The sequence below is a fragment of the Paralichthys olivaceus genome, chromosome 12 (genome assembly GCF_024713975.1).
Source record: "Paralichthys olivaceus isolate ysfri-2021 chromosome 12, ASM2471397v2, whole genome shotgun sequence".
In the NCBI taxonomy this organism is placed as follows: domain Eukaryota; kingdom Metazoa; phylum Chordata; class Actinopteri; order Pleuronectiformes; family Paralichthyidae; genus Paralichthys; species Paralichthys olivaceus.
This window is the reverse complement of record NC_091104.1, coordinates 9,732,092-9,759,068: the sequence shown is the minus strand read 5'-3', so window position 1 is coordinate 9,759,068 and position 26,977 is coordinate 9,732,092. Positions and strand designations below refer to the sequence as shown.

Sequence of the window (26,977 nt, the reverse complement as noted above, 5' to 3'; positions counted from 1 at the left end):
TCTTGTCTCCTCTTGATTTTTGATCAGTTGGCTATAAGTATAAATTGTTTACTGATTGTGATGAAAATCCTACTCACCCCTTTCAATTGGAGAACAAAGACAGCACAGACTTTGATCATTGCTTGGGGAAAAAAACTGGACTCTTGTATTTCGGGTGTAATTTGTGACTTTGTGATTGTTCTCTTTTCTTTTAAATTCTAAAAAATACACAATATTTAAAAAAACTAATTAAAGATAATGTGTCTCTTCAGCCCAAATTACCTTGACAACTTTTTGGGACACTCCACAATATGTTTAATTCTCTGATAGGAGCTTTTCACATCAGGAAAACAGCAAATGTAATATCACAACATTTTATTTTTAAAATGTCTTTTTGTCTGCTCCTCCATTTGGACGGTCAGTGTAACATCTACACTGGTGTTTGGATCAACAGTATCCTTAACTTTCAGTTCCAGGAACCTCATGATGAAAACTGTTCATCTACAGATATTTAAAAGTCAGAACGGTTCGGTGCTGTAAGCCCCACCCCACAGGTTCATTTACTTTTGGAACACACCCCCCACCGAAAAGAGAATTTGTGAGTTTGTATATTTTGGATCCTGGTCTGATCTGGATGTGGTTCCCTTGTTCCTGGGGAAAAATTCATGTGGTTGAAAAGCAGCGTATGTGTGTTTGTTTACATATTTGGTGAATGTAATCTAGACTGAGAGGTCGTACTAAATAAATCTGAAATACATCTGCAGTAAGGGAGGTGGGTGCTGGATATTTAGCGACCTCATGTTTTGACTCATCCTCAGTCAGTGTCTGCAATAGTGAACTGCAGAACTGTGAGCAGAACAGGGTGAAATGTTTGTTTACAGACCAACCAGGTTCTATTACTTCTACAATATGGCTGCTCCTTTAATAAACCACTATCATATCTTGATTCCTAATGATCATCAACTAAGCAGCTTTTTGCAATAGATCAATCAGCCAGGCATTGCTTTTCTTTTCATGACTTTTAGAATTAGTTTTTATAATATGTCTCTATAGAATAGTTTTTAGTATTGCAGTGTTTTATTTATTTCATTTCATTTTTCATCGTTTAAGGATAGTAAGAATATATACATATATATATATATATATATATATATATATATATATATATATATATATATATATACATAAAACCTAGAATAGAGAAAACATATGAAAGAGCACTGACCAGGGATAATTTCATTTGTTTAAAAAATGAAACTAGTGTGAAGTCCGAACAAACCGACGCGTGATTGAAAGAAAATTGTGTGATAAGCTTCAGGATCCATTTGTTATAAAATATAACTTAAAGGTCCAGTGTGTAAGATTTAGGTGAAAGGGAACTATTGGCAGATATTTAATGTAGAATAATCCTCATGATGTTTTCACTTGTTCATTTCATCTAAATTGTCTGAATTGTAGTTTTCTTTACCCCAGAAAAGGCCCTTTATATTGAAATACTTTACATTTACATGGAGGGGACGCCATGTTTTTAGACATTAGTCCAGACTGGACAAACTAAACAACTTTTGAGTTTTTGTGACAATTAAAGTCTACCACAGGTTCTTTTTCACTTTTGGAAGGAGAGGGTGAGGTGAGAGGTGTTCAGCTGCAACATACAACTTCAACACTAGATATCCCAAAATTCTACACACTGTACCTTTAATATAACAAATATTAGATTGTGTGTATGATCCTGCTGGCAAACCAACAAACAAGGGGTGAAAACATAACCTCTGTGGTGACGGTAATTGCTAGAGACGGAGAAAATATTACAGAATCATATTCCAATATGTTGCAGTTCAGAGTCTATATATATACAAAACGTGATAATTGAAGTGTAGACAGAGGGTTTGTCTTTATGCGACAAACACAGAGCATGTTTCACTCCTCATAGACAAAGAGAGCAAAAGAAAAAGAGCTTTTCCTGTAACACTGTGACTCAACAGCCTCCTATGGTGAACAACTGCAGAGGAGACCTGCGGCATGGAAACTAACAGAGGCTCAGTGATTCAGTGAAAGTGAATGGCTCTGACTCTCTGTCCTACCCATCACTGAAGGCGGAGAGGTTGAGCAAAGAAAGAGAGAGAGAGAGAGAGCAGGGGAAGGACGGAAGAGGGTAAATGACTGTGTGGGAAGAGACAGAGAGAGAGAGAGAGAGACAGAGAGAGAGAGGAGGGGCTTAGAAAGTATGAACTTGTGCATGGTTTGGCTGCAGGAAGCATTAAGAGACGAAAAGACAGCAAAACAGGACGTGGTGCTGAGTGTTTTCAGGCTCCAGAGTGGACGGTGTCGTCTCATGGCTGCGCGCTCACACTCTTTTTCCACCGGGTCTCACTTTTCCTAGTGCGCCCCTTCACTCCCTGGAACCTGGAGCTTTCTGCGTAAAAGCGTGCTGGGTGGTTTTCTTTCTCTCCTTTTTTTTGTGTTTTTTTTTGGTCCTGTGCGTAAAATCTGTCCAGGATCGAGGAAAAAAGGCGACATCACAACAACACGAGGAGTCGAGGGCACATTTTCAGAAGGAGCCGTGGGAGGAAAATGAAAGTCCTGTTGGATTTGTGCTTGGTTTTCCTCACGCTGCACACCCCGGGCACTGTGTTGTCCCTGTCCACACGTAAGTTGCACACAGATGTCCGTGGATGCACACAGTTCTGGCAGGGGAAGGGTTTTAGTTCTGGGCAGGCTGCTGCTTTTTCTTTTTCTTTTCTTGTTGGGTCCACTGAGATCAGTTTGATCCATGTGTCAACCAGAGATCTCAGCTTTAAACAGCGTGACACTGTCCTGCTCCTGATTTCAAGGATACAACTGGTGCCAAAGTGGATTTAGATAATAGTTGTTTGTCAATTTGAATAATACAAATAAATACAAGCCTTCATAAAGTCATCATAAGACGAGGTATCAGTGATCTGTGTTTTTAAAAATGAACAAAAAGATATATATATATATATTATATTAATAATAAGGGCAGGGGGATGAGGTCAGAACAATATATAAAGATAAACATTTTCATATCACTCAATATCAACAGTTAGCACAACATAAAAGTCACATTATAGATATTTATATTATTATATTATTTATTTTATTATTTATATTTGTAGAACTTGTGTGTTATACCTGCTCACTTGCAAAATGCATAATAGATATTGAACCTTTTTTATATTGAGATTGATAAATTGCATTGTGTGCATTGCGATAATTGATTCATTACATTTTTGTGTATTAAGCTTTTGCAATATTGACTTTGATGAAAATTACATTTCAAAATTATATTGCGATAATCAATTCAATCATTGATATTGTTCACCCAACCCTATTGATAAGAGATCTCATGAATAATAACACAATGTCAGTTTAACTAAAGGAGCACAGACAAACGTTTTCCGTAGGAGGATAAACTGATTGAAGATAATGTAAATCCCATATATGAACATATATAAATCACAGACATCTTTCCCTGGGAGGTACTCTACTATCTATAACCTGTTTTCAATGTAAATTAATGGCACAATTCTCTCCTGATGTGGTTTTGCACTTGGGAAACACTGGATCCACCCAGGTTTATTTCTTGACACATTAAAATAAAAGCACAAATGCCACTTTTTCCTCCACTTGACAGCTCCTGTTATTTATGTGAAGTACACTGCCTGTATCCCTGCAGAGAGGACTCATCTCCCAGGAGGGTGAATTTCAACAAGTCAGGCCGTAATTCGTTTAACACATGGGGAGCATGAGCTTGAGGGCTTCACGGACCACAACTGAACCAGTGACATCATCTGCTCTGGTTTTTTTTTTTTTTTGGAGCATGTTAACCGGCAGCTTAATGCACAGTAACGTAAATAAATCAAAGTTATGTCCGCTTCCCCTGTTAAGTGGCTGGATTAGTTTTTTTATGGTGAGCTCACTGGCACAGAGGAGCTCCTGTTATCCATCCTGTTTGAAAGGTGCTAATAAAAGGAAGTCTAGTCGTAGGGGCTCAGACGAGACAATGGGCTTTGATCCTAACCTTCTCTGCTGTGTTTTATAGAGCCTAATTGGTCATTACGGTTTTATTCGCTGTGATAATGGACGGTGCTTCCCCTTCACTCAGCGTGCTGTGGTTTACAGATGCCACCGAAACACAACGTTCCTTCCAACATATAATTAGCTATTTAATGCAGCTCATGGTCGCATAAAGTTTAAGTTTTTATGTCCTGTAAGGTGTAATTATGTTGGATATGATCATTTAATACCAAATATTTGACGTTAAAATACATAAAAACGTCTTTTAATCCGAAACTCACTCCTCATACCCACATTTTCCATTACTCCTGCCTGTGCTCTGCCTGAATTGACTTGATGTTTGAGAAGATTTATCCTCACTCCAGATAAGAGCACGAGTTAAACACCTGAATTGTAAATCTATATGTAAATATTAAAAACATCCGCCGTTGTCTCGCCGATCTCCTCTCAGATGGCTTCGCACGGCTCATTGTCACTAAATGTTGCGTGACTTCCTCCACTTGGCCAGCCTCTCAAAATGTTCCACATGTCCTCATATCGTACGGCAGATGGAGGAGAAGTGTACGCTTGACTTGAGCGGTTGCTCGGATTAGCGGAGAATAAATAGTTGAGAAACAGGAATGGACGTCGAGGACATTTGAAGGACAGCGAGGGTCACAGTCCTCCTGTTCTCACGAGACAAAGATGAAACCTTTTCTCTTCTCCCAGTTGAACTTGTGCAGTTACTCCATGTTCCACACTGATCGGGTTCAGCCCCCCCCCCCCGTGCCTCAATCAGCCTCAGCCTCTTCAAACAAATACAATTTTACAAGCAATTCCGTCCTCTGAGCGTGTCGAGCCGAGACAATAAACAGCAATAATTGTGTCTCTCTTGGTTGGTGTTTGAACTGTGAAAAGAAGTGGTTGTTGGAGGGCTTCACACCAATGTCCCGTCCTCAGCGCCTGGAATACATAAACACTGATTGTTATTCAGCTGGATCAGTATATTATTGGCTAATCACCGCCCCCCCCCCCCCTTGCCTTTAGTCCACTGTATCCAGTGACAAAGACAACGAGCTCTGCACATGTGTTTGTTTGTGTTAATGCCTGTGCATAAGCTGGTGGAAGCTGGAGATGGAGGTTATGATATTACTGTTGGTTTGGAGTTGCAGCTGAGTTAACTCCCTCGTTGGTAAAAGGGACCACACAGTGTCTGTCGGCGTGAGGTGGCTGGCAGCTGAACAGTTGTGGCCCGCGGGCGCAGATTTGTAGTTTTCTGACAAAGTGTTGATGTTCTCACTCACTGCTCAGTCATGTACTTATAGAAAATCATCACACACACACACACACACACAGTTTGTGTTTTGAAGTGCCTACAACCTAGTTGGGCAACACGTGTCGATTAGAAAGGAAATAAAATGAAGACCAACTATATTCTGCTTTAAACTATTTGCACTCAAATGGTAGAAGTCATATAATTGATTTATTTAACCACTCTATTTAGATTTTTAAATGTTTTACTGGAAATAAATTACAGAGGAGAAAACAGCTGTACAAAGTTACTGTAACACGGGAGAATAAACCAACTGAGACTAAATCTGATTAAACAATAAGGAAGATTGTAAAACATAATCTATCAATTAAAACTACGAATGTAAACTATAAAACATTATAAAACGTTATGATTACTTTTAAATGAAGTCACAAAAATAAATCACTTTTAAAGGTTAGTTCTCGCATGTATTGTCCTGTATGCATGTTTCACATTATTGACAAAATGTTTTCTAACTTCCCCACATTTCATCTCAGTGCAGCATGAAAATCAAAACACTGAAACTTAATCCACACTGAACATTTCAAGCAGGACGGATTTTGAAACTCCAAGATTATTCCACCGTCTGAGATTATCTGAAACCACCTGTTCATGCAGGAATTTAGATGCTATGATGAATGTGACTGAGAATCCAGTATCCACAAGTTGGTTTTCCAACTGGTCTGGTGTGTCTGCAAAGGGCACTGCAGTGGTTTAAGTGGGGGCAGCACAGACCGAGGTATCCTCACTTTTATCTTTCATAGGGTAAAACACACAAATTACCCAGAATGCAAATGAACAATCGCCATAGCAACAACCCTAACCAATCAGTTTCCTGCTTGGGACCCTCAACATAGCTGGCTTTTGTGATAATGTGTCACGATAGCTGTCCGTGCAATGCTAAAGGGAAATAAACTCCGAACAGATGAGCATAAACCAGATTTATCGACTCTGCTTCCTCTGTCGAGGCTCATTTTGATGTTTGTCAGGCAGGACTTAATTTGACTGGCTGCTGTGCAGCTGCTTGAAATGTTGAGCTCTTCTCAACTGCTATAGCACAAGAAAAGTGAAGTGAGGATGTTCTTACGTCACTGAGTGTCGTTTCCTCCTGCCCTCCTCCAGATGTAGCAATCATCTACCCCCAGGACCCCGTCCTTCGCATGGGGTCCAACCTGACGGCCAGCTGCTGGGTCCACCCCGACCTCGGCGTCCACGCAAACTCTCTGTTCTGGACGCTGAACGGTCAACAGCTGCCCAGCTCCATCTACAGAGTGCTGAGTCCGACAAACCTCAGTGTGACGCTGGCCGGACTCAACGCCTCCAGGCAAACGTCCGGAGACAACCTGGTGTGTCACAACCACAAGGGACACATCTTAGCCGGCTCCTGCCTCTACGTCGGGAGTAAGTTGAAGCTCGTCAATCGCTGCAGAGCTGTACATGAACGTTTGGTTTCATTCATGTAGAAATTTCTTTGTCTAAATGTCAGCAGATTACACGAAAACTACTGAACTGATTTCCGTGAAATTTTGTTCAGGGGTGGGTCATGACCCTAGGAAGAACCCTTTTTGGGATAGGATAAAAAAAATGGGTATAAATCAATTTATTTGGGAGAAAGCCTTGGCGGAGATACGCCTTCCAGTCCTCTAAGTATTTCATTCAGGTGTCAAAATACTTTTTAAGATGTTTATTTTGCGAGGGCTCTGTTTCTAATTCAGTTTGAGTTCTTGCAGTAGCTTGTTAACATGAAGAACAAAGTGCAGGACGAGGGCGACACACCACAGAGGCGAGAGAAGTGAAAAGGGAAACAGCAATAAAGGGAAACAACAACGAGGTCGGGGGCAGATTTGAGTCCCTGTTGGCTGTATTTTATGTTTAGTATTCTTGCCTTCAGGCCCAGTGAGAGGCCCCCGTGAGTGGGTGTCACTGTGTGATGCTTCGACCACCTGTGTGGTCCATTACTCGCACTATTACTCATAGGGCGTGGGTCGGACATTTTACACACACACAGAGACACGCACACACACAAACACACGTACTTCAGTATTATGGGGCCATTACCTACTCCTAAATACTGTTTATTATTTTTACAGTGAACTTTATTGGGTGATAACATAATAATAATATAATAATTAATTTGATAACATTATAATAACTTTAATTTTAAAGTAAATTCAATTCAATTCAATTCCATTACCTTCGGGGGAATCCTTGAGGAAACAAGTTTTTATTTTCAGTAATAGGCTAATTTGCTTGCAGACTGATGAGAAGATTAATTCCATGATGGTGAATTTAATGAATATAAAGTTACAGCAGTTGGTTAGCTTAGCTTAGCATAAAGACTCAAAGACTCCCAAGAGTCTCATTGTCAATGTGAGTTTCCCACAGTCCAGCACACAACCACATGTTAACCTACTACATGTTATTGGTAGTGGACAGAGCTAGGCAAGCTGTTCCCCCCTCTTTGTATTCTTAATAATACAAGTAAACAAATGTGCATATTTTTCAAAATTACAAATTAATAGCGAACTAACACCAAGCCTTAAATGATAATATTGTGATTTTTACAATGTATATATCCGGTTTTCAACAGCATATATATAATTGATGATATACTCTCCACGGTCTGGGATTTCAGCAGCAAAGAGCAATAAACACAAGTAGTCAGACTGAGTGCACTGACTGTCTTGGTAACAATCCGTCATTGCACAGGAAAACAATCACAACAAGTGCATCAGGTCAAAGTTGAGCCAGAAAGTTGTTAAGGTCTGTAAATAATGATGTTCGTTTTAACATTTGTCCTCGTCTTCTTCCTCAAAATAAGTTTGTTAAAACCTTGTTAACTTCTTAACCACTTCTTTCACAATCCAACTTTTTTAGCGACGTCTCCATGTTACCAAATCTCAGCAGTTAACCATATGAGCACCGTTTTGTTATTACCAAATAGCGGAAATAAGAAATAATACACAAACAAGACACAAGTAAAATGAACCGGCATTATTCTTTAACCTTAACAGACCATTGGAGAATTGAGGACCACCCAAAATGTCCTCATGTTTTAAAAATGGCTTCACTCTCAAGATCTTAAATTAAAAATAGTCATCGCAGAGATAAAAGGATACGAGCTGCAGACACACACACACACACTGGGATCTTAATCTCTGTGCAACACTGGCTTTGAGCACCCTGTGTTCTTAGAGAGGAGGAATGTTGGCAGGGATCCTGAGTCTGACCAAATCAGAAGGTGCACACACACACACACACACACACACACACACACACACACACACACACACACACCAATTAAGAAAAAAACACCAATTTCTGAGGAACACCTCAGTGGGTGAATTACACTCCAGAGGAAGAGGCTAAAGTAATGGTCAGAGGTAACTTTGTTCTCTCACTGAGCCAGTGTCCCTCCATCTTTTCTCTCTAATTTCTCTTTCTCTCCATCCTTCTCTCTTCCCCCCTCACCCATTTCTTCCCCCTCTCCCCCCTTTCCGTCCCAGTGCCTCCAGAGAAGCCGGTCAATCTGACCTGCTGGTCCAGGAACACCAAAGACCTGACTTGCAGCTGGGCCCCAGGAGGAAAGGGAGAGACCAACATAAGTACCCAGTACACACTCAAGTACAAACTCAGGTATGCACACGCACACACACACACACACACACACACACACTGCAGCTACACATAGAAAAATATGGTCTAATCCACGATTTAGTTTAGAAATGTAATATTTTTAAAGATAATAAAGTTCTAATGCTTCAGATTTCAGTCCTGGTGGATGTTGGATCACTTACTCTGGGTTACTGGCAGTAACAGTAAGCTTTAATACTACAGCAAATACTCCAGCTACTTCAGAAGAAACACAACAGAGCAGCTGATGGTATCTGTACACTTCAGTCCAACCTGAATAAAACTTCAGTCCGTCTATAGAATTCCATTGATGATTCGGTTACAAGCGGTTGTCCTGACACAGCAGAGCACTGTGAAGGAAGTGTCACCGGAAACTCATCAAACAACTTGCTGTGTTCACTCTGATCCTTTATTACTCCATGATAAATGTGTTTCCTTTTACCGCTTCACAATAAACATGTAATGTTCGGTTTGCATTTGCGACTCGATACATCCCAGATAAAGTGTTAGGAGGGCGAACAATTTACCGCGGGGCATCAATGCCATAAAGTCACAGTCAGACTAAATTACATGCATGCGTCATTTCCAGTTAGTTTCTTGTGCATGTGAAAGCGATCTGAACGTTGCTGGAATGACGGACTCCTCCTCTTAACAAATGCAGCATCTGAAGGATGTGGCCCCTGAATTGAGACATAGCTACTGTAAATAAATTACAACAAAAAGTAAGTTAGCCAGTCACCAACAGCAAGAATTAGGATTATTGCACCTTTACGAGTTTAAACTGCAAATGCAAAATGACATCTTTATAGCGACCATTTTTGGGGGGTTTCGTCTTTCTTCTTCAAGTCAAGAAAAATAAAGTTTTTAGCTTCCTCAAGAACGGCTCATCCAAAAAAACTACAAGCTACACTGCACCCCCCTGGGTCCTCAGCAATCCACCTGCTACGTTCTAATCAACTATCAGCATTTATTATTAGATGCCAACTGCAAGGTCACAAAATCATTGAATTCTCCTAAATTGAAATTAAGACTACTCTCAGTGCTCTGCAGGTAGTTATCCAGTGACAATTTCAACTACAGATGCCTAACCCTTTCAACAGCGTGTTATCTCTTGATCTTCCTTTTAATCTTGTGTTTGGGTTTTGTTTAGGCTTAAAAAGACACCACCCTCCACAGTCTTTGTATAGACTGTTACGGCGGCTCCATGAACAATGCTTCAACATGTGGAGAAATGTAAAGGTTGACAAACCCGCCATGCCCAGTAACAGTTACTAAGCTATGATTGGACAAGCTGAGAGAAAGCATCTAGCGAACGGTCAATTGACTGTATTTCTAAACATCCTAACGTATTCTAAAAATTGCAACATGCAGAGACATGTTGTCACTACGTCATAGGGAGTGAAAACCAAGAAAAACATCAGTGTTCAAATGGGTTAAACATCAATTGTTGAGCCCAGTGCACAAGTTTCCATTCAAAATCAACATGTTTCAAGAGAGTTTTTTTAAATGATACTGACATGCCTCAAATACGCCCCAGAAACAAGCTACAGTGAAGCTGGAAACAAGACAAAATACATTATGTCTTTGGCAGACCTCATTTTAAGGAAAGTAAGATCAGAGGTAGCCAGAGGGTGAAAACCTTTCAACCGTAAAAAAGTCAAATTTCATGAGAATTAGGAAAACAGGTTTTCTGGAATGATTCATTTTCAAAAAATGAGTTTCATATGTGATGTAAGGGATCATTCACATTTTTTTATTATTAAATCAGCTATTTAAAAACACCAAAAGAGAAGTGACTTGACATGCACTGCCCACAGGCGTGCCGATTTTATGGAGATCTCTTATTGGAGTCAGATTAGTGTAAATAAGCACTTCATAAAACCACTAGAATGCCAGATAAACTCTGAGTGTTTTATTCAAGGCCTTTGAATTCTGTCCAGAGGTGTTTCAGCCTTTTCTGTTTCCTTCCAGGTGGCACGGTAAAGAGAAGGAGTGTGAGGATTACACTCACACGCAGCCGTACTCCTGCAGCATCACCCGCGACCTGCACCTCTTCACGCCCTATGAGATCTGGGTGGAGGCCTCCAACCAGCTGGGGTGGGCCACATCTGATGCCATCACCCTTGACATCCTAGACGTAGGTGAGTGTGAGAAGAAGTGAACTTTGACCCTCTATCTTTTGACTGCTGTCTTCTAGAGCTTAGTGAGCCCTCAGGCTGAGGGGCAGTGGAAACCAAACTTTTAAGCCTTTTAGCCTTAAAAAGTAGGGATCAAAACTGACATGTTAGCCGGTTAAAATAACCGTGTTGATTTTCATCCAGCTAACTGGGCTCTCGGAACACATTTGAAGGATTGATTTGTTTATCTTACAGAAACTCGAAACTTGATAAAAATTAGCTGGTCAGTTGAGTTGAAGCGCGATGCTCAAGCATTGAACGTATCGTTGCTCGCTTGGCCTTCGCCGTGTCGTCTTGGTGCCTCTGAAATGTGACAGTCCAGACGAGCTGCTGTGACACAGTTTGTCTTTAAAATCTTTATAGCTTGTTTTTCAAATCTTCTGGTGTGCCATCAACAAAGACCTGACCAGCATTAGCCTTGGCGGAGGTACGCACTCTTCCTTATTCCTAACAAAGTATTTACATATTTATAAATGGTGCAACCCTAAAAAAGCATTATTCATCACGGCATAAACTTCCCATAGAGTCAACCAAGCTATTATTAAGTTATTAGTAATAACCGTGAAGCTAATTAAAGGGGGCACAAGGGGATAACTGGGGGCTAAGCGGTTCATTCCAACATGTATTCATCACCTCGTGATCCCTCAGATTCATCTTGTGACCCACAGGTTGGGAACCATGAATGACTTAAGCTTCAGCCCCAAGTAGGCATCTCTCAGAAGAAGAGTATTCCTTCGCTCTACAGCCTCATCTCCTTTATTCCTTCAGGCAGGACACTGGCTGGAGTTGTGTGGCCTCCGGCTTTTGGAGAAAGTTGTTTTGCAATTTCTCGCCCAGATTCGCTGATAGGAAGTGAGCAGTGTTTCCTTTTAAAGCTTTGTTATGTGGTCCGTTGCTTAGCTTAGTGCGGTTTAAGCAACCGGAGCATGAAACTAGACCCAGTTCTTCTGTCAGTATCACCAAAACACACACACACACACACACACACACAAACACACACACCTGGACAGGCGTAGGTGTGTGACAAAGGGAAACACCCTCTCCCTTTGATGAGCTAATTTTCTCTTTATTCGTGCTCACTGGACACACACACACACACACACACACACACACACACACACACACACACACACATCACACATCACACACTCTCTTTTATGTAGTGTTGGAATGTTCCAGCCTGATCCTCGAACCTAATCCCGTCTCTGAGCCGACTGCGGACCCCTGAGGCCGAGGAGTTTGGGCTTTGAGGCTTTAAGACTTACACCTGACATAATACAACCTGATTCCCTTGGAACTCTTCACCTGGTTCACCCCTAACATGCTCCTGACGATGTCAGGAAATGTGCCATGAGAACACCGTATAGAGTTTCAGCGGCGAACACGTCACTGGCAAGGAAACAAGTGTCCATCAAACTGTAATCCCTCTCCGTTTCCCTAATGTATGCACGCACGCACGCACACACCTGTTTACACATCCCCAGGGCAGGGCAGGGCCTGGTAACAGTATAGAAACAGAGAGGCGGGCTAGAGTGTAGGCGGTTTCTGGACTTGTGTGCATGCGTGTGTGTGTTCGCTTTGTTTCGCTCACGTTGCCCTTGCCGCTCTTTTCAGTGGAGTGGTTTCCACAACAGCAGCGTGTCATAAAACACAGCAACCACACCTGCGTGCTCGGGCTGCCGTGAGTCACCCGCGTCTCCGGTCATGTCCAATCAGTTACGAAGGCGAGGCAGAAACCTACACCTACAGTTTTCACTGCATTCCTCAGTCACGGGGAGCCCTCTCCACCAAGTGACGAGAGGCAACATGCACCGCCGTCTCGCTCGGGAGACGAGGATGTGTTGCCGGATGACGACATACAGTGTGTTGATGATTCATCTGTAAATTGTCACGTCTCATTGACTTTTATTGCTCCAATCATAAAAAGCATAGGAATAATATTCTTTATTACAAATACCATTTAGAAATGTTTGATCTACGTAATAATATTAAGTTCGTTTCAAATTAACTATCTCATTACTTTAGTTTTCCTTGTTATCTGGATAATTATCATAAAACTGTCAGAATGACGTGATAGAATAAAATGTCATCTTGAGATAATAAACAACACAGTTAGGGAACCTGTTATCTAGACTTTAAAAAAGCTGTAAGACCTTATACTTGGTGCTGAATAATGTATCTGCAGCTTTCAGAGAGCTCAGTCCTTCAGTGCAGCATCTTACATGTTCAACTCTCGCATCTCGAACGAGATGAATTTATTTAAAGTTCAGAGTCTTTCCTGCAGCCCTGATCTCAGATCCAGCTGCAAACAGCCTGAAACTGGAAATATATATTGAACCAAAACACGATTCTGAAAAGTGAGAATTAAATAGAGTTAAAATGAATCCATCACCATGTGCAAATGAATCTGTTACAATGAATGTATGAATTTATAGTCATAAGATAATGAGATGAAATAGAATTATTTTAACCAATCTTATATTAGAATTAATCATTTTATTTAAAATAATACAAAAAATTAGAGACCATCCCAAGAAAAGAAGATCAAATCTCCCAAAAAATTAAAGTGCACTCATTATATTAATTAAGTTTATATTCCCCCCTGTCCTTTCTTTCTTAGTACCCACACCATTCGCTGCATTGGACTGGGTTATTATTGTCTCCACCGTGGATGGATTATTATTAGAGTCGGGGGGGTGGGCCTCGTTTCCTCATAATCCATCACTGATTTAGTTTTTTCCAACATTTAAAACTTTGCTATTCTCAATGTCACTTTTGTGTTTGAAATAAATATTACTCTAGGAGGGATGGCCGAGTGGCCACCACTGGGGCTCCTTTTAATTCACCCATGAGAGCCATCTGAACAAACCCATTTTATCGTGCACAGTCTTTGGTTCCTCTTAAACTCCCCTGGGTCGTCTTGTTTGTTTACTGCTGTGGGGCGACATCGCGAAGAGGAGCTGACAGTGACATCGAAGCGAGCTCGAGGGCTCAGAACAAAACGCGAGGAGAGTTAAAGTAATGGTCTGTCACCACATGTTTGTTTGTCGAAAAAAGATAATCACTGTCAGATGAAGAAGCCTCCTCCAGCTTACACAAGTCCAGTCTTCAGAAAGTGGAAGGCATCTGACCGCAAACCTCAGCCAACGCTGAACAATCCTTCAATGTGCTCTGACACACAGACGCCACTCCTACCACTTACTGTTTGAACTGAATGGATTTTCTGACCCTGCAAACTTGACCTGAAGTATGAAGAAACCCCTGAGCTGTGGAGATTTGCAGCCATGGTTAGAAATGAAAATCTGGGCCATCTGTCCACCAGAGGTTTTTTATTATCCTCTCAGGATAGAAATAAACTTGTTAATGGATGTAATGATAAATAAAGAACAGTTTCTACACATTGTGAAATCCCTGTACAGTGAAGAGTTCACATCAATGATTTCACTATATTAGATGAACCACGATTTTTATTTTACACCCGTCTGTTCGTTAGTTAGTTTGTATTTCAACTTGCTGGAAGAATGTGACATGGATCAAGAGAGAACCTTTTACATGTTGGGCTGGAACCAGGAATTGTTTTTATCATTGTCTTTAACATTGTGAAATAAGGTATTTGTCAATACTTTCCTAGATTTCCATGGATCTTGATGAAATAAATCAGTGATCACTGATATTTATGAGCATGTGGAAATTGGTGCAGATCCAAATAAAAATCTGGATCCAGTAAATTTAAATGTGATTTTAGGACTGTCTGACCTTTGTGGAGGAATGCTCTCTACTCAGTGCCATTCGAAGGTTTTTATTATTTTATTTTAATTGCTTAATGTTGCTGAAATCCTTAGAGCCGTGCTCATCACTATTTCTAAATTAGCAATGGATCATCAAATCAGCAGTTGCTCAAACCAACCTGTTATCACACAATCCTACACTTGCCCTCAAAAGCTCCGGGGGCTTTTTTTGTGTGTTTCTTAGCTCATTGTTTCTATTTTACAGCTTCTTGATTTTCCTACTTTACTACAACTGTTGTTGATAGATGTTCACTGCTCCCGACCTTAGTCAGTGAACACAGTGGAGAAATGGGAGGAAAATATTTCCTTCAGGAGTTGGCAGAGATCAATACAAGGCAGAACCGACACTACATAATGGAGAGACACACAATTCAATCCAATAGGATCTAACTTAATGTAGCTGTCCATAAAATGTAATAGTGACAAATTAGAGACAGTAACACGCTCAGTGTGAGTAAAAAGGAGCATTTAGAATTAACACATGAACTATCAATCTGCTCATTATTAGTATAATTAATTGTTTATCTGGTTTATAACATGTCAGATAATAGTGAAAAATGACCGTTGAAATGTCTGGAGCCCACAGTGACATCTGATTTTTACTTTACACTCATAGAAGTGAAGAACCATTTGAAGGTGGTGATTTGATGTGTTTTGCCTCTTACTCAATAACCGCCTCCATCTCTTCCTCCAGTGACCACGGACCCTCCGTCGGGTGTCACTGTGAATCGCGTCGGGCAGCTGGAGGACCAGCTGAGCGTCCGCTGGGAGGCCCCGCCCGCTCTCAAGGACTTCCTGTTTCAGGCCAAGTACCAGATCCGCTACAGACTGGAGGACAGCCAGGACTGGAAGGTAAAGGACATGTGGACACACGGTTATAGGCTGGATGGAGGATGAATCTGCTCTCTCTGTCTCTCGCCCTCAAAACACACACTGCATCCCAGCTGGTTCTCATCCTTGCACTGTAATCACCTCTAATCTGGTCTGATTGAAGCCTCCTCTGCCAGATGAATTAAAAGTTGGGCTCGTCAAAAAACTTTCATTAGTCATAAATCTGGAAGACTCGGTCCGAGCAGCAGAAAAAACACAGGCCAGAGCCACTGTGTATACGTCTATCTGAGCTTTTAATGAATGAAAAATACAGTGTGAAACCTTTAGCCACGCAGATGGTGCTTTGCAGAGTCCTCTGGGTGAGAGTGAAGATTCTCCAGTAATTAAGGTGGAATTGCGAAGATGTAATGTAAGCAAGTCTTTGCTCGCAAAGTGGAAAAAGAAAAGAAGAGGAGTGGAGAGGCAGCGGAGGGATGAGAGCGTTTCGTCAGAGGAGAGAGGAGACTTCAAATCCAAGTGGCTCAAAGGGGTTTGGTGGTGAAAACAAAAAAACGCCGTCTCCTCTCAGAAAACCGTCCGTAATCATGAGGTCATGCTCAGGAATGGAGGGATGCGTCTCAGCTGTTAATGTCTTCAATATGGCTGTAAAAACGCTCTGCGCTAAATTCTGACGATTTGGCTTCGCCACGTCACGTCATTAGCCCTCCGATGCTTGTAATTTCCATGTTCTGCTTTCTGTTGGAGTCGCTCTCTAACAAGTGTTTACAGACCAAATGCCAGAGACAAAGTGGGGACTATTAGACGAGATGATTAACTCCAGTGCCTGTGTTTCTCTCTCCGTATCTATTTTCCTGTCTGTACCTTGCACGCTCTTCTGTGTGCATGTGTCCCAATGAATCCAGCTCTGTAATAAGTAACAGAGAGCAGATTTTACCCAGCGGGCACAATTACATTAAAATATTTTCATACACATGTTGATCAGGAGCCATCAAACAATGTGGTGTGCATGTTTAGGTCCGTACGTGGATTATAGTTGTGTTTTCTACATCTTGATTTTCCCTGTGTTTCAGTTTATGCCCATTGGTATTGAATATTTTGGTCAGACCTCCAGCGCTCAACTATTCTGTGTTTGTGTCTTTTACTCTTCCAGGTGATGGATGACGTCGGGAACCAGACCTCTTGTAGACTGGCTGGACTCAGACCTGGAACCGTGTATTTTGTCCAGGTGCGGTGTAGTCGTATCAGTGTGAGTGTGAGTGTGAGAGTGTCCATGTCCATGTGTGTGATTTGAAATGTTGTGTTCAGGTCCGCTGTAACCCTGTGGGCATCTACGGCTCTCGCAAAGCTGGGATCTGGAGCGAGTGGAGCCATCCCACTGCTGCATCCACACCCCACAGCGGTGAGCACGCACACACACACTCACTCACACAGTACAGCATCTCAGTTCTCCTTCTGCTCCGTTTGCGCGGAGGCATATTTAATCACCGAAATTTTTTTCATATCACGGTGCACCACACAACCCACTGCTTGAAACTGGAAAACCTCATAGAAGAAAACGGTGCTGTTTTACCGTCTGTGTTCAGTGTCCTCACTCTGTTTTGTATTGTATTGGCAGTTTAATTTGGAGCAGATGCATCAGCTAAATCAAAATCGTACCAAATCAAATCATTGTTAAACATCCTAAAATCAAACCAGACTCTGAATGTGTAAAGTTCTCGTTGCCTTGCAAAGAAACGATGATAGAAAGACAGATACAGGAGGCTGAACCAAATTTGATTTGTCAAAAAGCTGTTGCTGGTCTCACCACTGGTGCTGTTTGCTCTACTGGATGTCATAAAGCTGTGGGCTGCCTGTGGTTCCTGCTTCTCCCAGACCTTAGCAACGCAATTGTTAAGTAAATGTTATCGTAACTGATAGGAATTATGACCACAACTATGAAAACACAAGTTTTGAATTTTTCCTTCAAGGGTTTCCCAAACCTTTCCACGAAAGCCAGAAATTTTGGCTGAAGCACCAGACTGATCAGGGTTTGCATCATTCAGTGGCTGAACTTTTCCACGGCCCCGAGTTCACATTAATATGCAAACACACACACACACACACACACACATGCATAAACAGGCCACCACACATCCTTAGCAGTTATTAAATTCTTCTTTTTGGATTTCTCTCCTCTAACTCTGCTGGGGTGTAACTAATACCTACAAGGTAATTGAGTATTTCATTACTTAATACTCTCCAGCCATTTTACATGAAACACATGTAATAAGATGATTTTCTAAAGATTAAATCAGTGGTTGCTGTTCTGGCTTGTGGCCCCATTCAAATAAAAGCACTATCTCTTTGGGCCCCTTTCACATCTCAGATGTCAAAGATCATCCTCAGATCGGAGACATGTTAAACTTTTCACATGGTTTCATTTCCTCAAACAAGTAGATTATGTTTTCATCAGTGTTGGTTATTTTGATTTTAATAAAAAATTATAGTTTTATATTTACTACTTTTTCTAATAAAGGAATATTTTCGCCTGATATAAGCCGACAGAGCGATTGTTAGCAGTATTACACAAAAAATGACTGGACAGGTTTCTACAAAACATGACAGGATGCATTATGGGTCAGGACAGAACCCATAAAAGTTTGGTGCAGATCCAGATCAGGGGGCTGATGTTGTGTGTTGGTGGAGGTAGATGACATTGTAGTTATTAAACTGGGTAGTTCATGGTGATATTCATTACTTCGGAACCTCTCGTATATGTTCAAATCTCTCGGTTCTTCCCTCTTTTAATCTCCCTCCCTCTGTTCTTACCGTGCAGAGCGGTTGATGTCAGGCTCCTGCGACTCCAAGTCCAGCGGGGACTCCAACTCCACCCTGCGCAGGGAGCTGAAGCAGTTCTTCGGCTGGGTGCGGAAAAACGCCTACGGCTGCAGCAGCATGTCCATGAAGCTGTACGACCAGTGGAGAGTGCTGATGCAGAAATCCCACAAAGCTCGCAACCAGGTAGGTAAGCATCAGTAACGCAGCGATAACGCAGACACACACAAAGTGAAAACTGTTGGCCCTTACTAGAGCTGATTTGTAACAGATCTTGTCTTTTTAATTCAGGTTCTCCAAGGGGATAAATCCTAGCACACGCTGCCTTTTACAGGCAGAAAACAAGTCAAGAAAAGAACTGAATGCGTGTGATTTGTTGCTTTTGTCTTTCTGTGTATGAGGAATGAGAAAGAGATTGTATTCGTATATGGGAATTATAAAGACAATTTGTTCTGGATCGTGCGGATACCGGCAATGAAACGTGAGAGGACATCCAAAAGAGAAACTATGGGATTTTTATTTTCTGGGCGATTGGCGAGCGCTGTTTTCGCCTGCAAACATGTTCCGCTGGGAAGGACTGAGGAGGGTGGACGCGTCACGGATATCCTGGTATCATGTGGACTACTCTGCTTTCACACAGGAAACTGTAGCATGAATAACTTGGACACCAGTTAAAGACGTTTGACATGTGCCGGCTCTAAATGTGCACAGAGGTGGTCGGAAACAGATCCAAGCAAAGTCAGAGCGTCTGAAAGTTTTCTGTGACCTTTTACTGGAGGTTCCTTCTGTGGGTTCAAAGCACCATCTAGTGGCTGTTCAATCCATGGACCCTCCCACCAAAGCTTTCACTGCGGTCCTGAAAGAGGGAAAAAGAAAAGTACCAAATTATCATTCAGTATTTGTAATTCATGCTTTGTTATATAAGTGGATAATGTGCCAAACTGGTTCATCCAGGATTCCTCTGTTTCCCAGTGACTGATGACGTGATGATGGTGTTTGGGTATGGAAACTTTTTCACTGCCTTTATTTTTGTACTGAGTTGAACCAGCATATTTAAAACTGTATAAAGTTATGTTTTATTTCTTAAGTTATGTTTAGTTAGTAAAGAAATATCAATGACTGAAGTTCTTATCAATCTGTAATGTTGCTCTATAAAAATATTGTCAGAAAAACTGAGTTTGCAAATAATTTTTATGGAAGATTCTGTGGCTTAAAGACAAAAAAGTGATCATTTCCTCCCCCAAAATAAGGAGCGGATAAATGAATCACCCTTTTTTCTGAACAAAACTTGCACATGATGATGCACACGTCATCATAGTGAGATGCAAATATCAAATCCCAAACCTACAACAACCATAGACACATGGAAACATATATTCATCCATCACAGAGGGGCTGGAGCCAGCTGCACCACTGGGCCACCAGATTCACATATGGAAACTTAAAGCAACACTATAGCTGTATTGTATTGTCTTCCAATCGCGTCATAAGCGTGTTTGTCATTGCAGCCGTCGCCTAGCAACAAAGCTACAAGCGAAGACCTTCTTCGGTTCATTAAAAGTGATGAAAAGGTGTTGTTTTTCTTCCATTAGCTGTTCGGTTGAGTAATTACATTTCAAAATAAATTCTGCTTACGTTTTTCATTACCACTTTGAATCATGGGATATGTTGGGCCGCTCGCTGCAGCCTCCGTTGCTCGAGGGTGGAAGGACACATTTGGAGGGGCCTTCAAATTGGAACAGTCTAGTCGCGCCCCTGTGATGTAATCGGTTGAATGCAGCGGACGAAGGACGCGGCCCCTGAATTGAGACACAGCTTATATAACTTTTACTAAGCGACAGCGCCCTCTGCAGCCACACGTGGTGATTCTTTCTGTTAGTGTCTAAACTCTGTTTAGAATTCTGCAGATTTTAGATTTTTTGGGTGTTTTTTTCAGTGAGTATCAGAAATGAACACTTTTTATTGATCTCAACTTCTTTTTAACTGATCTGTCGTTCAGCGTTAGTTGAAGTCAAAGTCTGGAAGTTGCATTGTCCCACAGTTTATTAGGGAAACTGAAGACACTGTTTCCTGTTGTCACAGTGAGTTAATGTCCTACCGGTGACACTGCAGAGTCTTGTTACTGATCCTGTGACCACTCAGAGTCACAGGTGCTTAATATTTAACCAGTGTGGCATTTTTCTTGGCCACGGCTCCGCACTAAAGGCTTTAGTTACCTCTGTGCTCAGGACAGAAGATCAGAAGAATGAGAATCTACCTGAGTTTCTCTCAGTGGAAAGTAAAAGAGCTTTTCTGATACAGTTGACATTTTTCCGATGATGTCTGTCACCTGACAAAGTGACCGACTGAGAATAAGTCAGAAGTTACTCCCTACCAGAAATTGTCACAGTCGCAGAAATAGCACTGACTGACCTTTTCAGGACTTACTTAATGTACAACACTGTAAAAAATACTTCTTTATAAGTAAATGTTATTTGTACCTGCAGCAAATTGCAGACACTAAGAGATATCAGTCTCCTAAAATGTAAAAGTACAATATACAATATTAGCATATTATTAATGAGTATTACCTACAAAACAAAACCATCTGAAAAGTTTAGCAGGGGGATCTCGCTTTGCTTTTCTCACATGAGTAACATAAGGCAGCACTAAAATGGAAATACAAAAAAGTACCTGGAAATTTTGCTCAAGCTCAGTACTTGAGTGTATTTCATTAGCGTACTTTCCACGGCTGAGTGCTGTGAATTGTGAGCCTTTAACTCTAATGGTTTCTTTTCTAACCAATAGAAAAAAGAAAAAGATCCCTGGAGATTATTCAACATTTAAAAGCCTTTTTCATTTTGTTTGCCCAGAATTGAATTAAATGTAGCAGCTGCTCTGGCAGGTAATGAATCACTTGAACTGATTTAAAATATGATTTTTTTATTTATTTTTTAAAGGACTGCCACTCGATGGTTTTCATTACAACGTCATTCAGTCTGTCAAATATTCACACGCAACAGGAGATCAATGTGAGTGCTTTTATTTTTTAATAGCACGTACTGTTGCATAATGAGTTTCACCGCACATAAATACGCTTATTTGAAGCATATTGCACCTGTAGTGATTTGGAATAAGATGAAAAACTGTAGTACCTCCTGCTGACATATGTAATCCTGCACTCCAGCACTTTACGAGTATGTTTTGTTCATTCAGTGCATTGTTCAGTGTTTGTTCTATCGTCTTTGACATTTTAGTTCCAAACAATCAATGGTTGTCTTCAACTTTTGGCCACAGACGTAGAAATATTTTTTCTTAAGGGGACCTTAGGGGGAAAAGGAAATGGAGAGCAGGTTGGGGCGTACCCAGCTCCCTGGTCAATATAGGATTTCTTCACCTCATGGTCATGTATAATTCAGCCTGGGAGGGAGCTGATCACCTGGAGGGAGGCACACAAGAGAAGAGGATGTGTCTGAAGTGACAGAGGAAGAGGAGAGGACGAAGAGGTTTGCAGAGTATGGAGGAGCTGGTGAAGAGACGGCCAATAATCTCTGCCAGAGAAAGAGGTCAGTTTAAGAAATGTGTATCCCTGTGTGTGTGTGTGTGTGTCTAACATCCACATGGACTGTATTAGAGCTGAACTGGCTTTGGTATAACATTTCTCACACAGCCTTTCTACAGCCGTTGCTCCATGGTCGTTTGAGACTCCTACTTTGTTTAGAATCTGTTCCCAAACAAGCCGAGGAAGGACGTTAAAATGCATAACCATAGAAAATCAGTCAAAGAGCTACATATGGAAATCATCAGCGACAACACAGGCCGAGCCAGAGAGTCGGTGGGTGTGCTGTATACCTCTGCTGCTTGGAACTAAGCCTGTTGCATCATTTTCATCACTGTCCTCCTCCTCCTCCTCCTCCTCTTCTCTCTCTCTCTCTCTCTCACTGTCAGGACCGGGCCCTGGACGCTACGCTCTGCCCCCTACAGTTGGATACATCAACCATGACTTCACTAAACCCAGCAGCCCTGCGTACTCCTTCCACATCCGCAACAGCAGTGAGTTTTCATACGGAAATCTCTTGGGACACTACTTGTTTACTACCACTAGATATACTGTCTAGAACTGTTTTTTATATCTGGATGATTGCTAGTATTTTTTTTCTCTAGTGGTCTCTGTGGACTCCGGCCCGGGACCAAGGTACCACGTTGACGCAAAGGTCACCCGGTTTGGCCGAATGGAGACGCCGTCCTACTCTATTTTGGGCCGAGGGAGACGCGCAGGAAGTAAAGGTGATATATTTATTTATGATGTTTTGGGCTGTTTGCATCAAGCATATAGGAGAGTATTTCATCTTCTGTATGTGTGTTCACAGGTGAGCTGTTCCAGACTCCAGGACCTGGGGCCTACAGCCCAGAGAAGGCTCCACCTCTCAATGGTCACAGCAGACCTCCATCCTACACCATCGGCAGCCGCACCAGATACCGCTCTGTGGACGCTGTACCAGCCCCCAACAGGTTTATTACCACTATCATTTATCAACTCTTTACTGGTCTATTACAGATCATTAGACAGATTAGACATTTCTTGCAGTAGTGCAGCTGTGGGGATTAGACTTTCAGCTGTAAATGTATTTGTAATTTCAAAATCTGAAGTCTCTGAAGTTGAGACTAACTAAATAAACTAAATTAATTCATTGATTTAACTAAACTTTCTTTCCACCACCAGCTACAGTCTTCCAAATCTGCTTGGTTGCCACGTTCCTAACAAATCCTCCAGTAACAGCTTCAGCTTCTCAGGCCGCAGGAAGGTCGGCGCTCCCTCTGAGGATCTCTCCATGAGCCCGGGCCCAGGAAAATACAACAGCACCAACCCAGACATTTACCGCCAGCGCCAGCCCTCCTTCACCATGCAGAGCCGAACCAAGCGGCCCAGTTATTCTGCAACCATTCCCGGCCCGGGCACGTACAGCCCTGAGAAGTTTCACGTGCACCTTCCCAAACCCCCGTCCTTCTCTCTGGGCGTCAGACACTCAGAGTTTGTCACCCCGCTCGTGGTGGATGTAGTCGACTGACTCCTCAGTGGATTTTATTCAAAAGCCTTAATTTATTTATCATTTTTCACAAAAATGTTGCTGTTTCCTTGACAACAATCAAACCAACAGTATTACAACAAACACGACGGCAATAAAAAAAATCTATTGCTTTATAAATAAATCAAATATCAGTGACCTTTGCTTGAATTGTACGTGCAGTCAAACGATGATCACTGGTAACTTAGGAGGTCAGAAATAAATAAAGCAGGGTGTGAGAGACAGGGAGCGTCTAAGGCTTTGTCCTCTGTAAAGTGATATTTACAGGTGAACTCCAGTTGCTGCACTTGCCCAGATCCAGCAGCTCCTTGGCGCACACCTGGAACCCGTACACCCTCCCCGGTGTCAGCCCCTTCAGTTCCACCTCGGTGCGTTCAAACGGACCCAACTGGAGGAAGAAATGTACAATATATTATTTTTATTTTTTATTTTAACACCTTCAGTTTGAAAGTAAACACAATGGCTGATGTTTGCATACGTGGATTTAACACAAATTGTCTCCATAAAAATATTTTATGTTATATATCATCTGGTAATATGCGTGGTCTGGTTTATTATGGATTCTAACTTTATTGAATATTATGTTAATTTGTTTCTATTATATATGACAGTTATCATTAATTTACACTCTACTAATAAGACTTGTAGTTTCCAATAATACAAGTTAATAACTTTTTAGTGAACAGACTTTAGTTAAAACGTTGGGTAGAAAGGATAAACATTCTTATTATTGATTTATAGCTGATCAATCAAGCATTAGTAAACGATTTAAAGACAAAGTCTTTACTTAAGACATATAAATCCTTTTTTATGGGTAACTGATCAGAAAATGGTCTGGTAATTTAAACCCTTCTCAATACTTAGATAATACCAATAGAAGAAGCCATTATTTATTTTAAGAGATAATGACACACAACTTATCAGTTTCATGATTTAAATAAAATATTAAATTGTTTCAATCATCAAGGATTTGATTACAGAAGACGGGATTTTCACACGTCACATTTCGTCACTTTTATCCTGTAGATTTTGATGGAGGTCATTCTTACCTTGACAGACGAGACGGTGCCCCTGTTCTCCTGCTGGTACATTATTTGGTATTTTAGGGGGAAGATGTGCAGGTTGGTCCAGTTGGACGGAGGAGACCACTTCACCAGCAGGTTACTGGTGCTGTCAGAGGAAACCTGGACGTCTACGGGAGGATCTGGTTTCACTGCACAAACAGAGACAGAGACAATTAATATTTTTTTGTCTCATACTATCATCGTCAAGCCACGATAGAAAAACTGCAGCTCCATCAATGGTAGTAACTCACACGTTACACACATTTATCACTTTTTACATTTGATTATTCATCGTTCCAGTTCTCACCAATGTCCTCCAACATAAAACTTGAGAGGTAGGAGCTGCTTCCACCAGAATTAACAGCCGTGACGTTGATGATGTAGTCGGTGAGAAGCTTCAGGTTGGGCAGCTCACAGTGCCACAGCTACAGCACAAACCAGATTTGATGGGATGCCAGTTAGTACATCTTAATGATAAGTGTAATTTATAGTATATTTCAATTTGACAGAATCTGTAAATAAATATTTGGCTAATTTTTATATACTGACTGATTTTATTCATTTGAAGTATCCCTTTGTAAAAAGAAATATCTGTTTATTACTTTATATCTTTTATGTTGCTTGCTGATAAAACAACGGCTGATTAAAACTCTTTTATTGTTTCGTGCACCCGTATATACCTTTATGTATTTTATGCACTGACTTTATTTTAATTATTCATTTTATCTTATTCAACTTTTTCTAAAGCACTTATAAAATACATTGATAAATGAAAGCTACGATAAATAAAGTTTATTATATTATTGTACTGAACACACAACTCCACAAAACCATTTGTCTTGTCTCACTATTTGGTTCAACATTACAGTTTAAAACCTTCACAAATTCAAACCCATAAATAATGAATGTGTGCTTGGTTTGATTTAGGTTCAAATCTGATTCTGATTGGGAAAAGCTCTCGAATGCAAAGATGAATAACCTTGTACCTGTTCAGAGGATGAGGATGATGATGAATCATGAGAGGGTGGGATGAGATGACAATTGTTGGTGATTGGCGGCTCGTGTCTCTCACTGTCAAACACACACATTTACACTCAATGACACTCAACAACTACAGTCTGTGTTACTAAAAGGGGTCAGTGGTGTGGGTCAGCACACGGCAGCAGGAAGAGGAGGAGATTTACCTGTAGGTGGCAATGTAGTGTGTCTGTGGGAGGTGGGACGGTTCAGGCCAGGAGCAAAGAGTCACATTTGGAAAGCTCGAGCACCAGCAATGCACTCTGGGAACGGGGGGAGGAACTGCTGGAACAAATCACAGTTAAATAATCAATAAAATAATAATAATAATTTTCCTATCCATAAAAAATTATGTTTTAATATCACCAACCTGTCTTGATTATTCCTATTATCTTGGTTTTTATAGCTATTTATCTATTATTTTATTTTCCCTGTTTCTTCATCACTTGTATAAGATAAAGGCAATGAAAACAAAGATAATTAAAATACACATTTCCAGCTACACACTTCAAAAAGTCACATAGGAAAATAAATAAAATAAAGCGTTTGTAAATGACAGAGGAAAAGGGACTGTTTAAAACCCAACCCTATGATACAAATAAAACATGATTATTAAATAACAAGTAATGAAGTCCTCTTCTATTTTAGCTTATTGGTTAAAACTGATGCGCACACACACACAGGTTCAGCAAGGTTTATATGAGACCTGAGTGTGTGAAAGAGCGACAGCCTCAGATACACCCACTGCAGGGCTCACCTTTCAAACACACACACACACACACACACACACACACACACACACACACACACACACACACACACACACACACACACACACACACACACACACACACACACACACACACACACAGACTGGTACTCACCTCCTGATGTTACAGTTGCTCTCAGTAGGTCCACTGCTTGTCCTCCCAGGACACACAGGAGGAGAGTCACAGTAACCAACATCGCAGCCATCAGTCTTTCAGAACGATAATTTGACCCTTGATTGTTGTTCGTTAACAAATATAAACCCTCTGGTGAACACAGACAATACTATTCCTTTGTTTTCTGCTCCGTTCCCTCCAGTTATGAACTACACCAGTCAAAGTTCAGAGATAACAAACCCTTTCTCCGAGAGCGTGTGAGTGTGTCTCAGCCACTGCTGAGCAGCTCTTTAAAAGCAGAATTTGAAAGCGAAACAGCGATTGTGGTTAACCAAAAGAAAACCTCCCCCACGACGTTGATTCATCAGCTTTCATTATGTCACAAGATAAACCAA

General features: G+C 41.2%; 3 protein-coding genes and 1 long non-coding RNA gene across 14 annotated transcripts; 2 read left to right on the top strand and 2 right to left on the bottom strand.

The window, feature by feature from the left end:
* The first annotated feature begins 1,770 nt into the window (after positions 1–1,770).
* crlf1a (cytokine receptor-like factor 1a) lies at positions 1,771–19,723 on the top strand. Of its 2 annotated transcripts, none has more exons than XM_020097968.2 (9): positions 1,771–2,629; positions 6,431–6,709; positions 8,815–8,944; positions 10,913–11,082; positions 15,601–15,758; positions 16,888–16,962; positions 17,043–17,136; positions 18,553–18,737; positions 18,843–19,723. In XM_020097968.2, exons 1-9 carry the CDS (start codon positions 2,554–2,556, stop codon positions 18,864–18,866), a joined length of 1,191 nt encoding a protein of 396 aa, XP_019953527.1. In that variant the 5' UTR covers positions 1,771–2,553; the 3' UTR covers positions 18,867–19,723. The 2 variants fall into 2 exon arrangements, with proteins under 2 accessions (XP_019953527.1, XP_019953528.1); XM_020097969.2 differs by having other exon boundaries at positions 18,553–18,741.
* Positions 3,075–6,534, bottom strand: LOC138412192 (uncharacterized). The gene is made up of 2 exons (XR_011244675.1): positions 6,396–6,534; positions 3,075–4,959 (listed from the first exon to the last, which is right to left on the bottom strand). It is a non-coding gene; the product is annotated as an uncharacterized lncRNA (long non-coding RNA).
* On the bottom strand, positions 18,810–26,970 carry ebi3 (Epstein-Barr virus induced 3). 10 transcript variants are annotated; one of them, XM_069535378.1, is made up of 7 exons: positions 26,583–26,943; positions 25,866–25,980; positions 25,668–25,752; positions 24,989–25,106; positions 24,667–24,830; positions 23,883–24,005; positions 18,810–19,407 (listed from the first exon to the last, which is right to left on the bottom strand). In XM_069535378.1, exons 1-7 carry the CDS (start codon positions 26,671–26,673, stop codon positions 19,357–19,359), a joined length of 747 nt encoding a protein of 248 aa, XP_069391479.1. In that variant the 5' UTR covers positions 26,674–26,943; the 3' UTR covers positions 18,810–19,356. The 10 variants fall into 10 exon arrangements, with proteins under 10 accessions (XP_069391479.1, XP_069391484.1, XP_069391478.1 ...); XM_069535383.1 differs by having other exon boundaries at positions 23,909–24,005; XM_069535377.1 differs by having other exon boundaries at positions 25,866–25,983; positions 26,583–26,893.
* On the top strand, positions 21,902–23,958 carry odf3l2a (outer dense fiber of sperm tails 3-like 2a). The gene is made up of 5 exons (XM_020097999.2): positions 21,902–22,096; positions 22,479–22,583; positions 22,695–22,817; positions 22,901–23,042; positions 23,254–23,958. The coding sequence occupies exons 1-5, from the start codon at positions 22,048–22,050 to the stop codon at positions 23,597–23,599; spliced, it is 765 nt and encodes a 254-aa protein (XP_019953558.2). The 5' UTR covers positions 21,902–22,047; the 3' UTR covers positions 23,600–23,958.
* Positions 26,971–26,977: the final 7 nt, after the last annotated feature.